The sequence below is a fragment of the Cladophialophora bantiana genome, assembly GCF_000835475.1.
Source record: "Cladophialophora bantiana CBS 173.52 unplaced genomic scaffold supercont1.1, whole genome shotgun sequence".
In the NCBI taxonomy this organism is placed as follows: domain Eukaryota; kingdom Fungi; phylum Ascomycota; class Eurotiomycetes; order Chaetothyriales; family Herpotrichiellaceae; genus Cladophialophora; species Cladophialophora bantiana.
Window position 1 is genome coordinate 457,561 of NW_015971575.1, and position 22,768 is coordinate 480,328.

Here is a 22,768-nt window from a genome sequence, read left to right on the forward strand (position 1 = left end):
AGCATCGCCCACGGACCTCGAGCTCGGAAGCCAGAGCGCGGGAGCTGTAATTGACGTACAGATGCTCTTCATCTTGGATTTAGTTGTGACGAAGGAAAAACAAAGAGGAAAAAAAGGAGTTTGTGGTGGTTTTCGGGGAAATGAATCTTGGCTCAGCCCTCGCTTGACCTTCCTTGTGCAGAAGCCGGCCAAACCTCCGCATTGGTTGGACTTCATTCCTTGATGTTGCGCCACTCTGGTGGCACAACCAATCTATATATCATCGGCAGAACACCCACATTCCCCTTCATCCGGGGTCCAGTTTCCATCAGTGGGCTGAGTCAAGGTGGCTGTCGTCTGTCAAGAGCTTGATTCGACGAGTCTGCGACATCTAGACCTCATCTACTGTGGAGGTTGCGTGGCATCTGATTGAGATATCCTCCTCTCCGCATCGTGCAGGGCTTGCTCTGAGGGCTGTCAGCTGTTAATACACGACCAACTCAAAAATGGCCCGTTCAATGCTCGCAAAGAGAATCTGGGCATCGCCGTCCCTTTCATTCAAACCGTCAATATGCCTCTCGTGCAGAGCAACAATCAGAGGGTTGTCGTCTTCGAGCCCACACAGCTCTGCCCAGACGGAAGCACAAAACAAGGTAACAGCTTGTTCAATCTCTGCTTGAATTCCCGCGTCCTCACACGGCCGGCAGTTACTGGGTGAGCATCTCAAAGAAGCAGATCCCGAAATCTACGAGATCTTGCAGCGCGTAAGGAACCAACCCCACAACTGCTTTAGCACAATAACTCCTAACTCTTTTTCTGCAGGAGATCCGTCGGCAGAGACATTTCATCAATCTCATCCCCTCTGAAAACTTCACCTCTCAGGCCGTCTTGGATGCCTTGGGCAGTGTAATGCAAAGTCAGTCTATCATCCCAACCATCTCTCTGTCATCGGTCGGTTTTCTAACTCTGTCCTCAGACAAGTACTCAGAAGGATATCCTGGGGCACGATATTATGGAGGCAACGAACATATCGACGAGTCGGAGAGACTGTGCCAGAAGCGCGCTCTGGAGACATATCGCCTGAATCCAGAAGAATGGGGCGTCAATGTCCAACGTAAGTGGTTTCCACATGTTATGGAGCTCAATTGATATCAAAAAACTGAACATATCAGCCTTGTCCGGCTCACCCGCAAACCTTTATGCCTACTCGGCCCTCCTCAACACGCACGAGCGCATGATGGGCCTCGACCTCCCCCATGGAGGCCACTTATCCCACGGCTATCAGACTCCCACCAAGAAGATCTCCATGATCTCCAAGTATTTCGAGACTCTGCCGTATCGCCTTGACGAGTCGACAGGCTTGATCGACTACGACAAGATGCATGAGTACGCTCTTCTGTATCGACCCAAAGTCATCGTCGCCGGAACCTCTGCATACAGCCGACTGATTGACTACGGACGCATGCGGGCCATCGCGGACGAAGTGGGTGCCTACCTGCTATCTGATATGGCGCATATCTCTGGTCTGGTCGCCGCGGACGTGATCCCCAGCCCGTTCCAATTCTCGGACGTGGTGACAACCACGACACACAAATCCCTCCGTGGGCCCCGAGGAGCTATGATCTTTTTCCGTAAAGGCGTCCGGCGAACAAACAAAAAGGGCGAGAAGGAAATGTACGACCTCGAGGGTCCCATCAACGCATCCGTCTTCCCGGGCCATCAGGGCGGTCCGCACAACCACACCATCACCGCCCTTGCTGTTGCATTAAAACAAGCCCAGACGAAAGAATTCAAGGAGTACCAGAAGACCGTCCTGGCGAATGCAAAGGCTCTCGCTGAACGACTCGGGAATTCCGCATACACCGGCGGCCTGGGCTACAACATCGTCAGCGGCGGGACAGACAACCACTTGGTCCTGGTAGACTTGAAGTCAAAGGGCATTGACGGCGCTCGCGTCGAGCGCGTGCTCGAGCTGTGCGGCGTCGCCGCGAATAAGAACACCGTTCCAGGGGATAAATCTGCGCTGAGACCTGGCGGGTTGAGAATGGGGTCGCCCGCGATGACCACACGAGGTTTCCAACCGAGTGACTTCACTCGCGTCGCGGAGATCGTGGACCGCGCCGTGTCGATTGCGATCAAGGTGGATAAAAGTGCCCGGTCAGATGCAGAAGCGAAAGGGAAGAAGAATCCAGGAGCAGTCAAGAGCTTCCTAGATTATTTGAAGGATGGGACTGAAGTGCCCGAAATTCTGACGCTGAGGCGGGAGGTTGAGGACTGGGTTGGGACATTCGCAGAGCCATGGGTCAAGGACAAGGACACGATGACTAGTTAAGAGGAAAACGCCGTTTATACGAAACAAATGACGACGGCGACGAGAGTGACAACCTTCAGAATGCTCAACTTCCCCGGTCCAGATATCTTCACAAGTCAAGCTAGTGTCTGCTGGCGAGCAATCATGAGTAATAAATTCATGCGGTTCAGAACGCTGAGTTGGGTGTGTTTTTTTGCCTGACCTGTGCGGAGTACCTTGCACATAACATGGCCACTGCTCTAACATTCAAAACGATGGAACAGTGAAGGGACAGCCGATGTCACCAACGGAATGCTACCGCCATTGAAAGAGACGGAGCTGCCTCTAGTTAAATTGACCATTATCTCTTTTGGGGCAACACATGTGCCAGGTTGATATCACAGGGGATCAAGGGGGTATGTAGCGGGTAGTTAGCCATTATGCCATTATTCATCCGCTTGACGCAATGATCACGTGCCAGGGGCTCTGTGTTGTTTTGAGAAGGTCGGACTTTAAGGTCCTGTTTCACCGATGAGCCAGTTGTTCTTGGTCATCTCCATTTCGCATCCTGGGCATGTCTCAGATTCCGAACTTGCACTGTTAACTCTAATACGGAGAACTCGCGGAGCCCTTTTCACTGGGGTACCTTGGGCCGATGAATGCTCTGTGCCTGTTTGATCGTCGGAGGTGCGGCGTGGCGGAACCGAGTAGGCGTTCGTGGAATCGATAATTCGTGCGCCATGAAGATGGTTTGGGCAGGATGTTGGCCTCAGGAATACGTAGGTATACCCATAGCTCAGGTTCTATTCCTCAACAGCTCTCTTTTCCGTCTATTCTGGTCTTTGGATGATCCTCCGAGCACACCGAACCATGCCGAAAGTCTGGTTCTTATGCTGGTCGTAGAAGCTTGTGTAGGTACGTAAGCAAGTACTCCGTACTTGCAGGGAGACCGAAGTTATTGATGGGTGCGGAGACAAAGGGAAAGGATTCCGGAGACGACTTGCCCCATCGGATTGGACACCTCTAGGAGCCTGGTCTCTGGTATTCCTGAAATGGGCAATTGTGTTTGCGTCGCAGGGACTCATATCCACTATTGCATGATGGCATGATCGCGTGCTATTTTCAGGGACCTCGTGGATTATTGACGGCGGCTCAATTAAGGGGTGATATTGAAGGACAGGCGTCGTCTTTATCGATATGATTGTGTTCTCCAATGGGTCAGGATGAATGTACAGGGTACTCCGTAGGAATGACGGATTGTTGGTTAGGGAGTCCATATCTATGTTCTAGATGGCTGGATCTGCGTGATACGAGATCTGATCCTTCAGCTGCGCCGTAAACCGAACTGCAAGTCATCTTCAAGAGGAGTTGCAGGCCGAGTATTCTGCATTCTGGGTGGCAATTGGTTGGGGGGTTGTTGTTTGGCCATGTCCAACTTTCCAATCAAAAGATGATGCAGCGGTGCGGGCGCGGCAGGGAGAGACGACATGGGTGAGAAAGGGAGAGACACGATGAATGGGTCGCAAGTCTCGAAGATGAAGCACCGGAAGCAAAAATGGACAAGGCTTCGCAGGAGGGCGCAGGGGGGCGCAGGCACAAAAATGGGCCGATTGGCTGTTTCCCCTGGTGGCAATCTTGGCTCTCTTGGCTCTTCATTTCCGCACGGCGCCAGATCAGCAGCAACAGAGCCACTCCTGACCACACCTACTTTCTCCTCTCCTCATTCACACAACCCCCAAGCAACCTTCTCACGTCCATTTGTTTCCTGTACCTCGTACCTAGGAATGGACGGGAGTATGGAGTACCTCTACGGCAACGCCGCTGCTAGGTGCGTGTGGAAACAGACACACGCGGACGTTGCAGCCGGAGCGGTGAACCAACCAGGCACTAAGCGAACAGCAATCAAAATCATTCGGCGAAGCGCGGCAGCACGGATCTATCTGCTGCACCAAGTACTGTACGAACCTCGATGATGTGTCTATTGGCTTGGTGAATCGGTGATGCGATCTTGCGGCAAGAAAAATTGACAAGGACTGGAAAAGGTGGGACATGCTCACTACATACTATCACGGGTAAAGATATCTCGGTTGGGACAAAGGCGAGAAATTACGCGAGAACAGCTGCTTTCCCTGCTGCTCTTACCCCCCTAAACCCTGGTAAAGACACGGGCGGCAAACAAAGAACAGGATTGCCATGTGATAATGCCTGCCACTCGAGCAGTTGGGTCTAGGTATCCAATCCCGTCCATTTAGATCTCTACCGTGGTCAAACAGATCACTTTCCATGATTTCCTGTGGTTGGATAAACATGATTGACAATGAATGACATAGTACTGGCCGTCACATACGGGTGCTCCAACGCTGCGAGGTTGCCATGGTGGGAGAAATGCCAGCTTTTCCACGAGACATGTTCAAGCTTGGTGGAGGAGGTAGCCACTTTTCGCCGCCACAATCTCGGATGAAGTTGGATAGGAGCCAATGACAGAGATCGAGGGCTGGATGAGGCTGATCTAAATGCGCCATGTGGATTTCGCTTTACAACCACCAGCGAGCCAACATTGACAAAGGCCAGACAGACCCGCCACTACCCCTGACGCCGCGAAAATGCTTCCACCTCCTTCCCCTTCCCCAAATCCACTTCAGGTACCTTTCAGTATCACCGTCCACTCAGCCATCGCCATGGTCAACATCGACGCTAAAATGATACCTTAATTTCCCTTGCAATCGGCGTCATGAGCCAGCTCTCCCATATATGAAAGAGGCCTCTTCGCTCTCACCACTTCTCTTTCTTTCCTCCATCCTACGATCACAACTCCAACTTACAGTCGCTCGTTAGCAACCCAAAAGCCGGTCTTTGTGCCACCCACACTCGTTTTCAACGAACCCACACAACCCACCAAACGAATTTCCAATACCTAGTTTTCTAATCCAGAAACTACAACCCCCATCAAAATGAAGGTCGCCGCTTCTCTCGTTGCTGTCGCAGCTCTCGCTTCCAGCGCCTCCGCCGGTGTCGCCAGCACCTGGCTCGACTGGACCAGCAGCACTACCACTACCACAACCACTCCGGCTGCCCCTGCGAAGACCTCGACCACGACCAAGGCGTACACCACCTGGGCTGACTGGACCAGCTCTGCTACGACCACGACCACGACCAAGGCATCTGTCGCTGCCTCTAGCACCCACACCTGGGCTGACTGGACCTCCAGCGAGGCCCCAGTTTCCTATACTACGACCGTTGTAGGTGCCATCACAACCTACTGCCCATATGCTACCAAGTTCACGCACGCTGGCAAGACCTACGAAGTCACATCTGCCACAACTTTGACCATCACTGATTGCCCGTGCACCATTTCTGTCCCCGTCTATACCAAGACCTCCACCTCGTGTAGCAGGTAAAGATAGAACCTAAGCTGACTTGAAGATTCTCCAGGCTGATACTAGCAGTTCCGTCGCCGCCGTGTCCACCGGCACTTGGGCTGACTGGTCTTCCACCTCGGTCGCTGTTACCAGCTCCGTCTACACCCCCGTTGCGGCTGCGAGCACGTCCAGCGCCGCCTGGTCGTCCTATGCCCCATCCAGCGTCGCCCCAGCTGTCGCTACCTACACTGGCGCTGCCAACGCCCTCGTTGCCAACGTTGGCGCTGGTCTTGCCGGTGTTGGTGCTATTGCTGCCTTCCTCCTGTAAGCTGGAGACTTTGGGGCCATGACTTGGAATTGTCGATGGACCTTCAGAGCTGAACTTCTCGGTTGTGGAGGGCCATCTTCAGTTTTGCGGTCATGGCTTTGCACTTTGACTTCTTAGCGCTGAGACCCGGGCAAGGATCGGCGACTAGCTGGCTCGGCTGCAGTACGCACGACACGGCATGGACATGTAGCGGTCACGACAAGTTTGGGCAATTGTGTGTATACTAGCAGTCGGCGCCTTGGATATAGAGCATTTCGCTAGTCGTTGGAGTGGTGTGATGGACACCTTGTACAGTTAGAAGGTACAATGAGAAATCCCACCCCTCACCCTGGGTGCTGGTCATTTAATGAATGGAAGTTTTCTGGATAGGACTGATTTTTTTGACCGTTCCGAAACTTCTAGCTTCAGGCTCACGTGTTGGGTGACTCGTTTTATGGACATAGTGGTTCGTGAATTTCGAGAAGTAGAGTCGGAAGCAGAGTAGGATCTGCGGATCTGTTCCCAGAGAGCAGGGTGGCACCCCGTGCATACCTCAGGTATCATAGGTATGGATGCCGATTTCGCTTGGTGAGACGTTATAGGCTCTGGAGGAGTAGCATTTCCTAGATGGGCATCTCTCGGCCTTGTCTCGGGGAGAGCTGATTAATTGTGCCTGCGCCATTCACCCACTATCACTACCACAGCTGGCCACCGACTCTCTGCCATCCTCCAAGCAAACATGGCCCCAGCCTCGGTATCCATCGAAGACCTCTAACGCATCTCCCCTGCCTTCATCCTCCCCCACAAAGTCGGCGACGATCGAATGATGTCGTTTCCCCAAACCAAGTCCAACTCCGCTGGACCGACCCCCTTCCCCCGTACGAAGCGACCAAGATCCTCTCCCTGGAATGCTTTCCGAGCTTTGCTTGGTCTCTCCTTGCTGCAGGAGCTGGCTGCGGTTGTTGCAAATCTGTTAAAAGCGAACATCATCTGGACAGGTTCTTGATTCAGACTCGGAGAGAATACCACCGCCATCTGAGCATCGTTTGGTAATTCGATCAATTGTCCATTTCCATGCTTCGACCATAGATATACATAGAGGCACCCTCGTCGCGCTCTAGCTCGATCGTTTCCTAGCCTCGAGGCTACGTGCTGTCCGAACTACATAACGTCTATCTCTTTATCTGACCATACGACTTCTATACCCCAACACTGTCGCTCATCCACCTCCCGAAGCCTCGGGCACACTCTCCGTCCCTCACATCATGTCTCCGAACAACACAGTCCAGGATTCTGTGCAGAACGCGTCAATATCCGACCCGGAACGGTTCTGGGACCAGCATGCAAAAGAGCTGTACTGGCATAAACCTTACAGTGCCGTTCTGCGCCAACAGCCCAAGAAACTGAAGGATGGGACCACACATCCACACTGGTCATGGTTCCCAGATGGCGAAATCAGCACCACGTACAATTGCATAGACCGCCATGTCAAAGCCGGCAATGGCGACAAGATCGCCATGATCTGGGATAGTCCCGTGAGCGGGTCGAAAGAGCAGTACACATACAGCCAGATGTTGGACGAGGTGGAAGTTCTGGCCGGCGTCCTTAGAGAAGAAGGTGTTAAGAAGGGAGATGTTGTGCTGGTTTACATGCCCATGATACCACCTGCAATCTTTGGAATGCTCGCAGCCGTCCGCCTTGGTGCTATGCATGCAGTAGTCTTTGGAGGATTTGCCGCTGCTAGTCTGGCTCAGAGGATCGAAGCTGCAAAGCCCAAAGTCATCCTGACTGCCAGTTGTGCCATTGAAGGAGCAAAGGGGCCCCTGGAGTACAGGCCGTTCGTCGAAGACGCGATTGAGCAAAGCAGTTGGAAGCCGAGCAAAACCATCATCTGGGAGCGAGAAATCAGGAGGTGGGACCCTGTGAGGAAAGATGCAGGGCAGAGGAACTGGCAGCGTCTCGTCAAAAGCGCTCGGAACAGAGGTATCAGGGCCGAGGCCGTTCCAGTCAAAAGCACAGACGGCCTGTACATCATCTATACCAGCGGCACAACTGGTCTGCCTAAGGGCGTCCTCCGCGAAGCAGGCGGTCATGCCGTGGGTCTCAATTTCAGCATCAAATACCTCTTCGACGTCAAGGGACCTGGCGACATCATCTTCACCGGCAGCGATATCGGATGGGTGGTCGGACATTCCTATATCGTCTACGCGCCTCTCCTGGCAGGAGCAACCACCATCCTCTACGAAGGGAAACCCATTGGCACACCTGACGCCGGAGCATTTTGGCGGATGGTCGACGAACACAAGGTCACAACGCTGTTCACCGCCCCGACCGCGCTCAGAGCCATCCGAAAAGAAGATCCCGAAGACAAACTCTTCAAGCAGTACGGCGAGACGGGTCGGTTAAGGCATTGGCGGGCACTGTTCCTTGCCGGTGAGAGATCAGAACCGGCCATTATCACGCATTATCAACAGTTGCTGAGCAAATACGCCGCTCCGGATGCGAGAGTGATTGACCATTGGTGGTCCAGCGAGAGTGGTAGTCCCATGACCGGCCTCGCCTTACGCCCTTCTATTGGGCACGATCACTACAGTCGCGAGGAGCACAAGGCACTGGCCATCAAGCCTGGCAGTGCAGGCAAACCGATGCCTGGATTCGATGTGCGCATCGTCGACGATGAGGGAAACGAAGTCGAACAAGGCAAGATGGGAAATATTGTGCTCGCCATGCCATTGGCTCCCACCGGATTTACTACGCTATTCAATGACGATGACAGGTTCTACAAGGGCTATTTGAGACGATTTAATGGCAAGTGGTTGGATACCGGAGACGCCGGAATGATCGATCAGGATGGGTATGTGCATGTCATGTCGAGAAGCGACGATATCATCAACGTTGCCGCACATCGCTTCAGCACTGGTATGACCCCGAGCCCTATCATCTCCACAGACTCTTGCACGCTGACAATTTCCGTGAACAGGCGCTATCGAACAGGCCATCACATCCCACCCCTCAGTCGCCGAAGCTTGCGTGGTGGGCGTTCCCGATCCCATGAAGGGCCACTTACCGTTCGCTTTTGTCATCCCTGCCGCCGCCACCGATTCCGATCTTCCCGCCACGCCCTCCAAGGAGTTCTTCACCGGTATCAACAATCTCGTACGAAATCAAATCGGCGCCATCGCCTCGTTGGGCGGTATCATCCAGGGTAAAGGGATGATTCCCAAAACGAGGAGCGGAAAGACTTTACGGCGTGTCTTGAGGGAATTGGTGGAGAATGCCGCCGAGGGACAATACGATAAGGAGGTCAATATTCCTGCGACGGTGGAGGACAAGGAGGTTGTCGAGGTGGCTAGGCAAAAGGTGAAAGAATGGTTTGGGGAGAGGAAGAAACAACAGGGTACGACCAAGGCGAAATTATAGGTTCAGGAAATGGCTTGTTTCTGGGGAGCGAGTGCACATATTACCCTTATTACCCTTTTCTGGTTGTCTTTTTTTAAATATATCCACCTCGTTCTTGGAGGCGTAGCCTTTGCAGGAAATGGAATTCCCTGCCTGTAAGTTTTCTCCTATATCGACCAGTCTTGTTTGGCCCTCTACGCATGCATCGTGCTGTAGCCTTACATCGTGAGAAGACAAGAAAGACATGAGCAAGACATAACTCAATACGTTGATATATTTCCTGCGATCTAGTCTGGGCGAGAAGGCACAACGATGGGGTGGTAGAGGCATTTTAAGTGCGTTGTGGGTGTGGTATGGAGCATAGGGGGCCCAACAGCCTATCAAAGCCCGCGAAGGAAGATTTCAATATATAGGAAACAGTGTCAAAACTATGATTAAAATGCCCTGGTGGCACAATTGGTCAGCGCGGTAGGTTTTCTGTCTCGCAGCATATTTGAATGTGAATTCTAATATTGTTCAGTGAGACTTTTACGGCAGCTATGTAAGGCAGCAATGACAATCTCAAGGTTGAGAGTTCGAGTATGTGACACCGTCATTCTTGGACTACCACTGGTATTAATATTATCTGCAGGCCTCTCCCAGGGCGTTACTATTCTTTTTATGGCGTTGTTTTTTTGGTACCTATTTCGCAATCACGAAGTACGACTTACAGGTTTTAATACTCTTGTAAAACTATCCGAATGCCGCCTTTTGTGCGGCTTGTGTCTCCATCTCTGAGCCAGTCTCTTGGCTTACTTTTGTCAGGCGCAAATTGTACTAAATGGAGAAGACCCTTTCATGCCTTTTGTGCTTTTGAATCGCACTGCGATATATTCCGATTCTGAGAGATGACTTGAAGGATGATGCTACTTGGCCATCCCAAGAACAATGGCCCTCGACAGGCTAATTACAGGCAACAGGGAGTGGAAAACTGCACCGGAATATTCGCAGTCTTGCGTTCTTTCGGCCGACCGATTCTTGCAGGTCACAGATCTGCTGTTGGAAAACCCCAATCTGAATTCGACTCATCTTTTCCGGGCCGACATCTTGTACGACAGCGTGCACAGGCTAAAGACGGTCTCGGAGAAGGAGAGCTTCTATCTTGAGGCCGCCGGAGTGCTTCGCAGTGATGACAAGGCCGTGACTCGAGATGAGCCTGAGCCCGTATCCTCAGCACCCGTGTTTCAAAGTGCCATTTTGCAGAGAAAGATCTTGCGAAAACTCATTCCCCGGAAGCCTCAGCTTGATCGTTCGCTTGACCAGTGGTGCTATATCTACAAACTCATCGAAGGGACAGACGACGGTTCGGGATGCATTGTCGTTTACGAACCGCAAGTAGACACCGAGGCTGATATGCCATGGTATCATCCGCCTGTCAAGTCTGTGGCATATCTTCGCAAAGAAAAGGGAACCGAGACGACGCTTTCGGTTCATTTTCTCCCCTTCTCAACGTCTCCTGACCCATTGCCATCCCGAACGCAGCGAACGTTCGTTTCACTGCTCCAGACTTTCCTCAGGCTTGCAAAGAACCCTGCAGGAGAAAAGATGGTCGTTGAAGACAGCCGGAGGATGATGGACGGAAAGGCATTGACCACCCTGTCCCTTGCGCCTTCGGCCCTGAAAGACACGATACTGCCCCAACACACAGTCCAAGACACCTACACCCGCCTGAAAGAGCGACACGCCCACGACCTCATATCACGCTGGGCAGAGAAGACCGAACCGTCCAAACACGTGTTCGAAGACCTTGCCATCGCCGCCTTCGTCATCGAGCTCTGGAACCAAATGTATCCAAAGGCAGACGCCTTTCCGGGCTTCGTTGATATTGCATGCGGAAACGGTGTTCTGACGTACGTGCTCGTCAAGGAGGGATACCAGGGACGTGGTTTTGATGTCCGCAGACGGACTACATGGGACGTTCTCGAGATGGACGATTATCTAGATGAGATGGTCTGCATCCCACAGCCGTTCCTGGATCATGTTGGCGCCGAGGAGATCAACGGGCTCCAAGAAGCAGGCACAAGGATCCATAACGGAATCTTCAAACCGGGCACCTTTATCATCTCCAACCACGCCGACGAACTCACGCCCTGGACACCCCTTCTCGCCACCCTCTCGTCTCCGGACTCACCTCTGCCCTTCCTGGCCATTCCGTGCTGCTCGCACGCCCTCAGCGGCGCCAAACACCGCTATTCACCAAAAGATGCCAGTGTCGCATCGCTGCCATCCGACCCTACTACGGACCTAGGCAGCCCCAATGCCGAGCACCAGCCTGCCAGCGGCGACTTGAGGGCTCTCCGCGCCACCAAGTCCAGAGCAGCGAACCACGCAGATGACACGTCGATGTACGCCTGTTTGACGAAGAAAGTCATATCGCTGGCGCTGGAGGTCGGCAACGACGTCGAGTTGACACTCATGCGCATTCCGAGTACGCGGAACATCGGCGTTGTGGGGAACAGGCGGCAGACTTGGACTCCTCCTGCTGCCGCCAATAGTGGTGGTGGTACTATTCCTCCTGCGGCGGCAATCCATCCCGCGCCAGACGAAAGGACGCAGCGACACAGTTGGGACCATGCTGTCCTTAGCGGCGGTACAGAGAAGATCAAGAAGCAGCAGGAGGCGGCGCACGAAAACCCCACAACCGCGGGCCCTAGGGGCGACGGCGATGAAACCCAAGTGGAAGCCGACGGGAGTCCCGTGCAAACGGCCATCCGGGCCCTGTTGGACCGCGAGTGCGCCATGGCAGGAGGCGTCGCTGAGGCTGCGAGATGCTGGGTCGCACGGGCGCACAAACACCAGGTCGGACGCGGCAGGGGGAAGGTCAACCTCGGAGCACGGCCTCTTGCGGGAGGTTGATTGAGCATATGTAGGGAATGTGTATGTCCCGTCAGGCTGTGGACATCATCTAGACACAGTAGGTACGAAACATACGGCAAACGAACAATCAATCCATATTCACACGTCAGAATCAGCTGAATCCAAACATAGTTGTTGTGCGAGGATATTTGGGGACCGCCTCTGTTGCTCTGCCTAAAGACTGCCACTCCTCGACAAACTCCTCGAAGCGACATGGCTGTCATCGCCGTCCACGTCCTCTTCCTCCTCCTCCTCAACACGGGGCAAAGCGACATTAAACAGTCCTTCGGCCCATTCAGCAAATGTATCGAGATCCCACACTGCATTCTCTGGACTCTTTCCCTTGCGGGAGATGAGCGTTGCCCCTCCCATCGCCGCCGCACCACCGTTGACCTTCCCGTTCCGCGTGCCAGCTTTGCCGGCCGATTGGAACGTAATATAGGCGTCGAAGAACGTTTCGTAAATCTGCACGACCTGGTCCTCCACCGCGGCGACCAGCGTCTCTCTCGTTCGATGATCGTCCAGATATTGCTCCAACTTGGCTCTCAAAATGGGAATCTCTTTCTCGATCCTCGTCCGGGTCTTCTCCACCGCTTCCGCCAACATGCTTTCCCGGTTGCCCCTGTTATTAGACCCCGTTTTCTCCAAGTCCTTGGGAAGGTCTTTGCACATATCTGCGGCGAAACCTGCTGTGAACTCATTGATCGCCGTCCTCAACTGGCCATCGAGTTCTACTTTTGCATCAAGCATGTTTTCCACCACCCGAGGCAGCAGCCCGCCGGAGCTAAACAGTTTTATCCAACTCGCCGGGTTGAAAAGGCCGCCTCGTTCGCGGAGTTCCCAAAACGTGGATGCCACGCCCGAAAAGTCAAAGCTCACGTCCGGGGTGACGTATTCGATGTCGAACGCCACTATCTGCGATTTCAAAAGTAACAGGTGTTTGAGGAGAAAAAGTTGTCCGTCGACCGGTGAGAATTTGGTGGATATCTGTTGGGATGCGGTCACGAGGGATAGGGTGGTCTGGTGCACGATTTGGTGCGCCAGGTCGTCAAACACCGACGAGTTTACCAGGCGGTAGATGCGGGACAACAGGCGCAGGGATCTCGAAAGGGTGGGATAGCAGTGCTTCAGGGCAGACCGACGCGACGAGGCGAGTGTCCAGCTGAAGGAGCCCTCTTCGCCCGAGTCGTCGTCCAGGTCGTCGTTGGTGGGGGTTTTGAGCAGGGGTGTCAGAGCGTCGCGGGAGGAGCGGCGTCCCGACAGCGGTGCGGTGGCTGATATGGGCGGAGCAGAGGTGAGTCGCGGATAGTCCAGGTCTTCGGGTTTGGGTTTGAACATTTCGATTTCTTCGCGGAGGATGGCCAGCGCGCGGAAAACAAGGCGGGTTTGTGCATCTTCCAGCGCCGGTTGGATGAGCGCAGAGAAATCGAGTTGATTCAGGTCTGCGGGGCCGTCTTCTTCCTCGTCGTGAAGGTAGCGCGTCTGGAGCAATGTGACTAGCGAGCAGAGCTTAGAGAGCTTGTTCTCATGAATGATCCGCGGACGGAGATGATCGTATAGTGGTTCGCAAATCGACTCGAGGAAATCGTAGAGCCCACGATAGCCGTGGAACCACTCTGACCACAGCTCGAACTCATCGAGACAGATGCCCCGGATATAGCCGATACTGGCCCTTGCAAACTGTACCAGGTCCTTAGAACTAGGCAATTGAGCCGTCTCCGTCAGCCGTTTTTGCACAATGGGCAGAATCAATCTGCCTCGACAAGCAGCGAAGCTGGAGTGCAGCTCGTTCATCAGGCTCTGGTATTCCCCTTCTGTGCCTGGCTCGGCGTCCGCTGGCGGATTCGCTCGCTTCTGGATCTCCAGGCCGAGTTCCTTCATCTCCGCCGCGCCCACGCGGAATTTCGCATATAGGAGTGCGGACATGGTTGTGTCGTTGAGCTGCTTCGCTGCAATGCGGCCGGCAACTTCGGTGGTAGTCTCCCGCACCGCCGCCATGAATGTATTCCGCACCAGCGTCAATGCTCGGGTGAGTAGCAGCCTGTAGCGTGACCTGTAGGGTTCCGCTTCCTTATGGGATGGGTGTGTCTGCATGTAATCTATGCATTCATCCAGAGTGACCAACATGTCGGAAAAGTCCTTACTACCGACAAAATTACCTGCCTGCGGCGCATTGAGGCGACGGGTGATTCGTTCGAGCGGCTCATAGTAACGCAGATTCTCAGCGATTCCTTGTGCGACGACCTCGCTCTTGCGCTGTTCTTCTAGAATGGAAACTGACTGGGCCTGGAAGGACTTTGTTTGGGCGCTGACCGACTTGAAGGATGCGGAGATGGAGGAAAGTTCGTCGAGTGTGGCGGCGGTGGATGCGAGGAGGGTATCGAGGTGAGAGCGGGCGGCGTCGAGTTGGTCAAGATACTGCCTGTCCTGATGTTCAGTGAGGATAACTTAGTCTAGCAATAATCCCGCAGCGCACTGGTATTCATCGAGACCGGCCTCCAACAGGACATCATCTATGTCTCCGGATAGCTTGAACACATCGAGTTCTGTTTCTGCTCTTTCGAGTTGTGCTAGAGTGGCATCTTGCTCGCTGTCCGGGTTTTCTCTTGCGTCCGAGGCCATGGCCATAAACTAGCCTGTAACGAAGTCCTGGCTCCTTAGGTGTGTCTCATAAGACTCGCCATGAAGGCATAATGCCGGCCTTCTCATGGCATGTGGATCATTGAATACAAAGTGAACAGCCCTTCAGGTGAGGGTGGAGAATACAGCACAAGGCTGAACCGGATGCACCAATATTATTGTTTGGAGTCTGACGAGGCTGTCGCTGCGTACAATGACGCAAACGATTTCCGAATACGTGCCTGCGGTCCGTAAATATCACCAGTGGGTTGACTCTTTCCTTATTATCCATGTTTACGACAAAACGACTGCCTATTCGAATATGTGAGCCGAGCCCTACCGCCATCCCACCATGTCTTCAAGGAGTTTGCCCGCTTCCGCTGTCCGCACCTTGACTCGTTCGCGACGAGTGCCTCTCTCACAATTCAGATCTCGGGTGTCGTTCTCGAAGGCAAGACGCATTTCCCACAAGGCCTCAGACTATGCTGCTACTCACCAGGCGTGGAAGAGACCATCCGCCGTCATAATTGCTGCAGCAGCCACCGTTGCTCTAGTCTACACAACCACCCAGTTTCGCGCCGTCCAAGCAGAAGCTCCTCCCTCAGATGCCCATGAGATCGTAATTGAAAAGTCTAAGAAAAGAAAGGGTGCTTCAAAAGAAGAGAACAGGGATCTCATCAGCTCTCAGCATCTTCAAGTCAAGAAGAGCTGGGAGAATCCTGGGGTATATGCATGGGGATCCAATACCGGCCGAGTTGTGGCCACAGAGTCAGATGAGGCATATATCAAGACGCCGCGACGATTGAGCTGGTTTGATGATATCCTGCTCCGAGATCTTAAGATCGATAGGAACTTTGGTGCAGCAGTCCTGGAGAATGGAGACTTGGTGCAATGGGGGAATGCATATTCAGCAGACGTCAAGCAGCCGACGGCCACTCTGACGGGCAAGAATTTGACGTCCATTGCAATATCGAAAGATCGCATTATCGGTCTGGGCAAAAATGGAACCGTATATTCGATCCCCGTCTCCAAGGCGGATCAGGAAAGCGGGCACAAACAGAGCGATAGTTCTTGGATTCCTTTTTGGAATTCGAAGTCGTCAATCAGCTACAGAAAGCTTGAACCTCGGAATTTGGGAGTGGGGGAACGAGTCATCGCCATCAGCGGTGGCCTTGAACACGTCCTCCTACTCACAAACTCGGGACGGGTCTTTTCTGCCGCCTCAGGAACCGAGGATTTCCCCAGTCGTGGACAACTGGGCGTTCCGGGAGTGACATGGCTCACTCGTCCTGAAGGCCGATATGACATGTGCCACGAACTAACGACTCTGAAGGGCTTCGAGATAACTAAGCTTGCCTCTGGAGACTACCACTCTCTTGTGCTCGACAAAGAGGGCCGTGTCTTTGCTTTCGGCGACAATTCCTCGGGCCAACTTGGCTTCGACTTCAACCCGGAAGCCCCCTTCGTCGACACGCCTTCTCTCCTGCCTACCACTCGTCTCTATCAAGGCACCAATCAATCCTCCAAAGTCACGTCCATTGCCGCTGGCGGCTCAAACAGTTTCTTTACAGTCGACGCGACCCGCATCGCTGGCCAGGATGAAGATCCCAACTCAATCCCAACCTTGGGCAAAGTCACGGCCGATACATGGGCTTGCGGACTGGGCATTAGGGGGACTCTAGGAAACGGAAAATGGACACATATCCAAGGCACCCCTACGCGTATTCCGTCCTTGTCTGGCCTCTTCGAGTACGACGAAAAGACCCAAAAAGTGGTGCCGATTCGAATGTCCCAGATCTCGGTCGGTAGCACTCACGCCTCCGCCGTGCTCAAAAATGTGACCTATCTGGATGCCTCGGAAAGGTCCTCGGAAGACGACACCAACTGGGGGTCTGATGTTCTCTGGTGGGGAGGAAACGAATTCTACCAGCTGGGCACGGGCAAGAGGAACAACGTGCCAATTCCCATGTACATACGGCCATTGGATGTGGCTAGTGAAGTTGAGATGGGGAGAAAGGAGGAGCATAGGTTGCATTTGACACCAATGCACGATGTACGGTTGAAGGGGAGTGGGAGGAAAGTAAGAATGGAGCAGCGCGTGGTGTGTGGGAGGAACGTTACGGCTGTGTATTCGGCTGTTTGAGTTGGATACGCTTGACGATATATTTGAATCGGATTGGGACCCTTTCAAAACGTTGTTGATGCGATACTATCACGAGATGCTTCACAAGCGTTGTAAGTCTCATCTGCCGATCAAGTCGACATCAATATCTCGAGTTTGGTCGTATGTATGTTACCTTTCATGGCAATGTCTTAAATAGCCAACCAGCTCCAATGGACTGACTTTGAAACGATCGATCTTGTATACTTCTGTTTCTTCGAGATACAGAATTGGAGCCCGGGACCGCACAGGACTGTGGGTTTGAGGGGCTTTCAACATAGAAATTTGATGGGGGAAAGAATAAAATGGCCGGTTGAGGTTGTCTTCATCCCACCGAACCTCCTACTGCACATGGAACGGTTTCGGGCAATGTAGTAGGTCAACGACGAATAACTACCTGGTCAGACGAGGACGGTAGGCAGTAATTCCTCCTGCCCATTCAGTCGGTTTGAAGGACTTGAGGTCAATGTCATTCATTTCAGCGATTAGCCACGCCTCTGTTTTCATATGCAACCGCCAGGGCAAGCATATGCCAATGCCAACCTCGCGGGGACAATAGCGTCTGTAGCTCCTGTTGAAGCAATGTCCTCAATTCAATCGTGCTCTTCGTCTCATCTAATGTGCAATGCATATTCGCTCATCTTCACATGAAAAACCGCCCAGTCGAAACGCCGAACGCCTTACTGTCGAATCCGAAACTCAGTGCAGCGTTGCCGTCTGCGCTGCTCTAATGAACCATGACTTCTGGCTTGGTCTCTGTTCCTTTCTTCTCGCCGTCCAAGTCTGCGGAAGCGGTGTTTTGAGCAGCAGTGGGCTTATCATCGCCCTCTGCCATCTCTGTGTCCTCGCCTTCTGCGCCCTCCTCATCGTCTTCCTCGTCTTCGCTCTCACTGCTCTCCTCCTCAAGATCCTCACTTTCAGCATCGCTGGCCTCCTCATCCTCGTCTTTGACTTTAGCGGTGTCTGTCATTTCTTGATCTCCATTTGTCGAGTCCTCTCGCGCCATCTTGGCTTCGGTCTCTTCCAATTCTCTCTCTAGAGCTGCCTGCATCTCCGCTTCTTCTGCGCCATACGCTGTTCCATCGTCGTCGAGCGTGTCGGCTTCAGGTTGGTCAGGAGGATATTCGGCGGGAGCCGATTCTTCGGAATCCCTATCGGCAGATTTGCATCAGCCACAAATCCGCCACCATTAAACAGATATGCTACTTACCATTTGATGGCAAACCTGGTAACTCTAGGTTTCTCTGCCAGCACGTTGCGCCGAATCTTTTCAATGACCGGCTTGGCAGGCGGATCGGCACTCAATGTCTCGTCATCGTACTCATTATACACATAGTAACCAACGCGCACGAACTCTCGTCCATCATAGGAGCAGGTGAGGAGGATCACCGTCACACCGAGAATTTCGGAGGGCGGCAACCGAGATAGGTTGGGAGGATCGGCTTCGAAGATGAATTTGTTGACACCGATAGGAATGGGGCCTACGAGGAGAGAGTCGAGCTCTTGGTCGTGCTCCGCAGACGTGGCGGAGCCCACGTAGGTAAGTTTCCATTCTAGATCTAGACGCTCGTCAGCCGATCTGCAGTAAAGATGATAAGATTCCCACCATATGTTCACCTTCGCGCAGTTGCTCAAGACATTCAAACGTGATTTCAAACTCATAGGGCGCTGTGAATGGCGCAGGGTTGTTCAGGACCTTGACGCCTAACAGAGAGACCACCGACATGGCTACAACGGGTGCCACTAAAGTAGTGAATTGCGCACGTCGTCGCCCTCGCGACAGAGGGAGATTAAATGATCTTCTGGAAGAGTGATGGGTATCGCGACTGTTGGATAGGACTGTGGACGAGTGTTTGTAGGAAAATCGCGAGAGGGCGACGTTGTCGCGTGAAAAGTCGCGTCTTTGCCTTTCCATTCCACAGATCGTCAGCAATCGATATTGAGGCAAGTTAGCCGAAGAATCTTGATTATAGAGGTAAGTTAGCCGAGGCTTCCTTTGATCGTGGAGTGTTTTCAAATGACGACTTCCAACGGCAGTGCATGCGCCAGTCACAGTCACTGCCATTGCTTGAACTGAACAGAACTCAACTTCATCAAAGACAATATCCTCTAATTTCGTGACAATCCCTCCACAGTTATTTCTGGCGGCAACGACCATGACGCTCAATTCCAAGACAGTCTCTTAGTTGCTGTTGCGGCGAAAGGTCAGTCTGTCTGTTCTTCGCGTGTCCCAGCCCACATAGACGAACACTAACACTGACAGCACCCAGAAACTTTCCATCTCTGCTCACTCCCTTCTACCGGTCACAGAGAATAGGCAGGTCGGTATGGCGAATCAAGGACCAAGTTCGGAGCTGCCGTCGCCATCTTCGGGGTCGGCGGCGCAGTCATCTTACTTCAACGGCACTACGGCTGCTCTCGATCCTCCGAGCGCCAGTGCGGCACAGTCGTCGCATCCATTTCCTTCCTTAGAGCAGAATCCTGTCAATGATCAACATGATCAGATACTATCTCCGACTCAATCAAATCTTCATCCTCTTCCAACAAAACCAGTCAGCCAGCTTTCTTCCCAAGCCGCCACCCCAGCCTTGACTCAGTCTTCTACGCCCGCTCCTGCGCAATCCAAACCCCGCATAGTGGGTGGATTTGAAGTTGATGATGATCCTGAAGATGAGGAAGGGACACAAGACGGAAAGGATGAGGTTGATGTCTACGATCCATCCGTGGGGCTAGACTTCGATGTCTCAACACCTGCTCCTACCCTTGCAAATCAAAACTCCAGTTCCCTTAATAGAGCTTCCCAGTCACCAGAACAAGAAAATGGAATCACTCCTGTTCCTGTCCAGGCCACTGGTAGTCCTGTTGACGCTGACCTTTCTTCTTCCACTACTCTTCCTTCTGGTGCCAGCGCTGATGTGCGTGCTGCCACTGCCACACCTTCTCACACTGCTCCTGATCTTCCGACTCAGATTTCTCCACCTCGCTCGCTTGTGAATGCCTCTGTTACTCCAGGCTTACCCAAGTCTCGACTAGCTCATGATGTGGTTGGTATTCTGGAAGATCGCATCAAGGATGACCCCCGTGGTGACATTGATGCATATCTTGAACTAATCGACGAACTGAAGAGTCGAAACAAGCAAGAAGATGTCCGTCGGGTGTACGAGCAATATCTCAAAGTCTTTCCTCTAGCCGTACGTGCTTGTCCTCTGTCGTATCTGTTACAGCGAACTAATAGATCACAGGCCGAACAGTGGTGTGCGTACGTGAAATGGGAAGAGGAGCACGATAGAATGCGGGCGATGGAAACCCTCTTCAATCGGTCTTTGCTGGATGTGCTTGATGTGCAACTCTGGTCTCTGTACATCAATTATATCCGCCGGCGGAACAGCATGCAAACCGGCGATATTACTCGCTCGTACACCATCATCAACGATTCTTTCACCTTCGCTCTCAAAACAATCGGAATGGACAAGGACTCGGGCCAATTATGGCAAGATTACATTAACTTCCTCAAGACCGGTCCCGGAATTGTTGGAGGCAGTGGTTGGCAAGATGGGGCAAAAGTCGACGCCTTGCGGGACGCATACCAGAAAGCAATTGCTGTTCCTACTGCAGCAACCATGCCGCTGTGGAAAGAATACGATACGTTCGAGACAGGCTTGAACAAGATTAACGTGCGTTAAAGACTGCAGCATATGGATTAGGATATTGTGCTGACGGCTTTCCAGGGTCGGAAATACCTTCAAGAGAAGTCCCCCGTATACATGACTGCCAGAACGGCATATACCCAGCTGCAGAACTTGACGAAAGGTCTAAACCGGACCTCTAGACCGCAACTGCCACCGGCACCTGGTTTCGAGGGTCATGCCGAGTATATGCATCAAGTCGCTCTGTGGAAGCAGTGGATTGAATGGGAGAAAGAGGATAACCTTGTTCTCAAAGATGAAGACCCTGCTTTGTACAAGAATCGGATCTTGTTTACGTACAAACAGGCTCTCATGGCCTTGGAATTCTGGCCGGAGATGTGGTATGATGCGGTTGAATTCTGTTTCAGCAACGGCCTGGATACGGATGGCACCAAGCTTCTCAACCAAGGCATCGCAGCTAATCCTGAGTCGCCCCTGCTGGCCTTCAAACTGGCAGACCGCATCGAGGCGTCGACCCAGAACGACGAAAGTGCGGATCCTGGTGCCAAAGAACGCATGAAGAAAATTCGGGAGCCGTATGACAAACTTCTGGACGCACTCTATGACCTAATCAAGAAAGTCTCTATCCGCGAGAAACAAGACATTCAGAAGGTCGAACTCACCGCTGCTGGCAACGGAGAAGATGGCGGGGGGGAAGACGACATCAACGCCTCGAATGTAGCGGCGAAGAAAGCTGTCATCGACAGCCAGATCGAGACGATCAAGAAAAGCGCTCAAGCACAGACGGATGTCCTCAGTCGAATGGTGTCGCATGTTTGGATTGCGCTCATGCGAGCAACCCGACGAGTGCAGGGGAAAGGACTACCTACGGAACGAGGTCCAAGCGGCTTCCGTGCGGTCTTTGGCGAGGCGCGGAAGCGAGGCAAGCTTACAAGCGACTTTTACGTCGAATCCGCGCGGATTGAGTGGCAATGCTATCGGGATCCAACCGGTACGAAAATCCTGGACCGCGGAATGAAGCTGTTCCCCGAAGACGACTATCTCCCGCTCCAGTACGTCAAGCATCTCTTTGACATCAACGATGTTACAAACGCTCGGGCGGTTTTCGAAACCACGGTCAAGAGACTCCTCGCGCACGATGACGCCGAACATACAGCAAAGGCCAAACCGTTGTTTGCATTTCTGCACGATTACGAATCCAAGTACGGTGAACTGGCTCAGGTCCAGTCTCTAGAAGAGCGGATGAAGAAGCATTTCCCTGACGATCCTATTCTCAAACTCTTCTCCAGCCGATATAGCACACCCACCTTTGACACCATGAACGTGTATCCCGTCATCTCGCCACACCAAATCAAACCTCTGCAAAACACAGTCATACCCTCTATAGAGGTACCAGAAGTCGTCAACTCACCCATCCAGAAGGTGATTGATGCGATTACAACCCACTCACCGAAGCGACCGTTTCCAGATGATTTCGAAGATGCCCAGCCCCGTAAACTGGCGCGTGGCGAGTCGCCCTTGAAGGGTGCAGCGGGCCGCCGCATGGGTCAGCAGCAGCAGCAGCAGCAGCAGCAGCAGCGCCAGGCCATGCCAGCCCCTGGGATACCGCAGTTCCAGGCTCCGCCACCCTTGCCCCCAATGGTTGCTTACCTTCTGAGCATCCTACCCAACGCGTCGACCTATGTTGACACCAGGTTTGACGCGGTGAAAATCATGGAGCTCATTCGAGATGTTCGCCTCCCTCCACCGGCAGCGATACCAGGCCAGCACAGTCAGACTCCGGCCCCAGCACCTCAGGCAGGCTGGCCACCGTACCCACCGCATCCACCAGTGCCGATACCGCCACAAGGCTTCGCGCCGCCGGCCAGCGTTACACAAGGCCCATATGGAGGGGGTAAGTGGCTGTTTTGACACCTCAGCTCACGGAGTCACGTCACTGACATGGATACCAGCTCCGTTTCGATACGCTTAGACACGGCCAGCGCATCGAAGGGCGACGAATAGGTTGGGTTGGGCTGGGAGGCAGAGCACGATGTAAAACCATTACCTGATTATGAGCATTTTAGCAAGTTGGGAGTCCGGATCAGGCGAGATGGCAAGTAATGGCAAGGC

At 53.1% G+C, this 22,768-nt stretch overlaps 8 protein-coding genes across 8 annotated transcripts; 6 read left to right on the forward strand and 2 right to left on the reverse strand.

Moving 5' to 3' along the window:
* Window positions 1-485: 485 nt before the first annotated feature.
* Z519_00163 (uncharacterized protein) lies at window positions 486-2,311 on the forward strand (the record flags this gene model as incomplete). The annotated part of the gene is made up of 5 exons (XM_016757922.1): window positions 486-632; window positions 687-743; window positions 802-895; window positions 956-1,093; window positions 1,152-2,311. The coding sequence occupies 5 exons, from the start codon at window positions 486-488 to the stop codon at window positions 2,309-2,311; spliced, it is 1,596 nt and encodes a 531-aa protein (XP_016625171.1).
* Window positions 2,312-5,220: 2,909 nt separating this feature from the next.
* On the forward strand, window positions 5,221-5,956 carry Z519_00164 (uncharacterized protein; the record flags this gene model as incomplete). Its single annotated transcript, XM_016757923.1, has 2 exons — window positions 5,221-5,663; window positions 5,716-5,956. The coding sequence occupies 2 exons, from the start codon at window positions 5,221-5,223 to the stop codon at window positions 5,954-5,956; spliced, it is 684 nt and encodes a 227-aa protein (XP_016625172.1).
* A 1,244-nt stretch (window positions 5,957-7,200) lies between these two features.
* Z519_00165 (uncharacterized protein) lies at window positions 7,201-9,355 on the forward strand (the record flags this gene model as incomplete). The annotated part of the gene is made up of 2 exons (XM_016757924.1): window positions 7,201-8,854; window positions 8,916-9,355. 2 exons carry the CDS (start codon window positions 7,201-7,203, stop codon window positions 9,353-9,355), a joined length of 2,094 nt encoding a protein of 697 aa, XP_016625173.1.
* Window positions 9,356-10,261: 906 nt separating this feature from the next.
* On the forward strand, window positions 10,262-12,229 carry Z519_00166 (uncharacterized protein; the record flags this gene model as incomplete). The annotated part of the gene is made up of 1 exon (XM_016757925.1): window positions 10,262-12,229. One exon carries the CDS (start codon window positions 10,262-10,264, stop codon window positions 12,227-12,229), a length of 1,968 nt encoding a protein of 655 aa, XP_016625174.1.
* Window positions 12,230-12,403: 174 nt separating this feature from the next.
* On the reverse strand, window positions 12,404-14,851 carry Z519_00167 (uncharacterized protein; the record flags this gene model as incomplete). Its single annotated transcript, XM_016757926.1, has 2 exons — window positions 12,404-14,651; window positions 14,706-14,851. 2 exons carry the CDS (start codon window positions 14,849-14,851, stop codon window positions 12,404-12,406), a joined length of 2,394 nt encoding a protein of 797 aa, XP_016625175.1.
* Window positions 14,852-15,200: 349 nt separating this feature from the next.
* Window positions 15,201-16,991, forward strand: Z519_00168 (uncharacterized protein; the record flags this gene model as incomplete). The annotated part of the gene is made up of 1 exon (XM_016757927.1): window positions 15,201-16,991. One exon carries the CDS (start codon window positions 15,201-15,203, stop codon window positions 16,989-16,991), a length of 1,791 nt encoding a protein of 596 aa, XP_016625176.1.
* A 745-nt stretch (window positions 16,992-17,736) lies between these two features.
* Window positions 17,737-18,735, reverse strand: Z519_00169 (histone chaperone asf1; the record flags this gene model as incomplete). The annotated part of the gene is made up of 3 exons (XM_016757928.1): window positions 17,737-18,160; window positions 18,220-18,568; window positions 18,627-18,735. The coding sequence occupies 3 exons, from the start codon at window positions 18,733-18,735 to the stop codon at window positions 17,737-17,739; spliced, it is 882 nt and encodes a 293-aa protein (XP_016625177.1).
* Window positions 18,736-19,336: 601 nt separating this feature from the next.
* Z519_00170 (uncharacterized protein) lies at window positions 19,337-22,567 on the forward strand (the record flags this gene model as incomplete). Its single annotated transcript, XM_016757929.1, has 3 exons — window positions 19,337-20,200; window positions 20,252-20,683; window positions 20,738-22,567. The coding sequence occupies 3 exons, from the start codon at window positions 19,337-19,339 to the stop codon at window positions 22,565-22,567; spliced, it is 3,126 nt and encodes a 1,041-aa protein (XP_016625178.1).
* Between the last annotated feature and the right edge of the window lie 201 nt (window positions 22,568-22,768).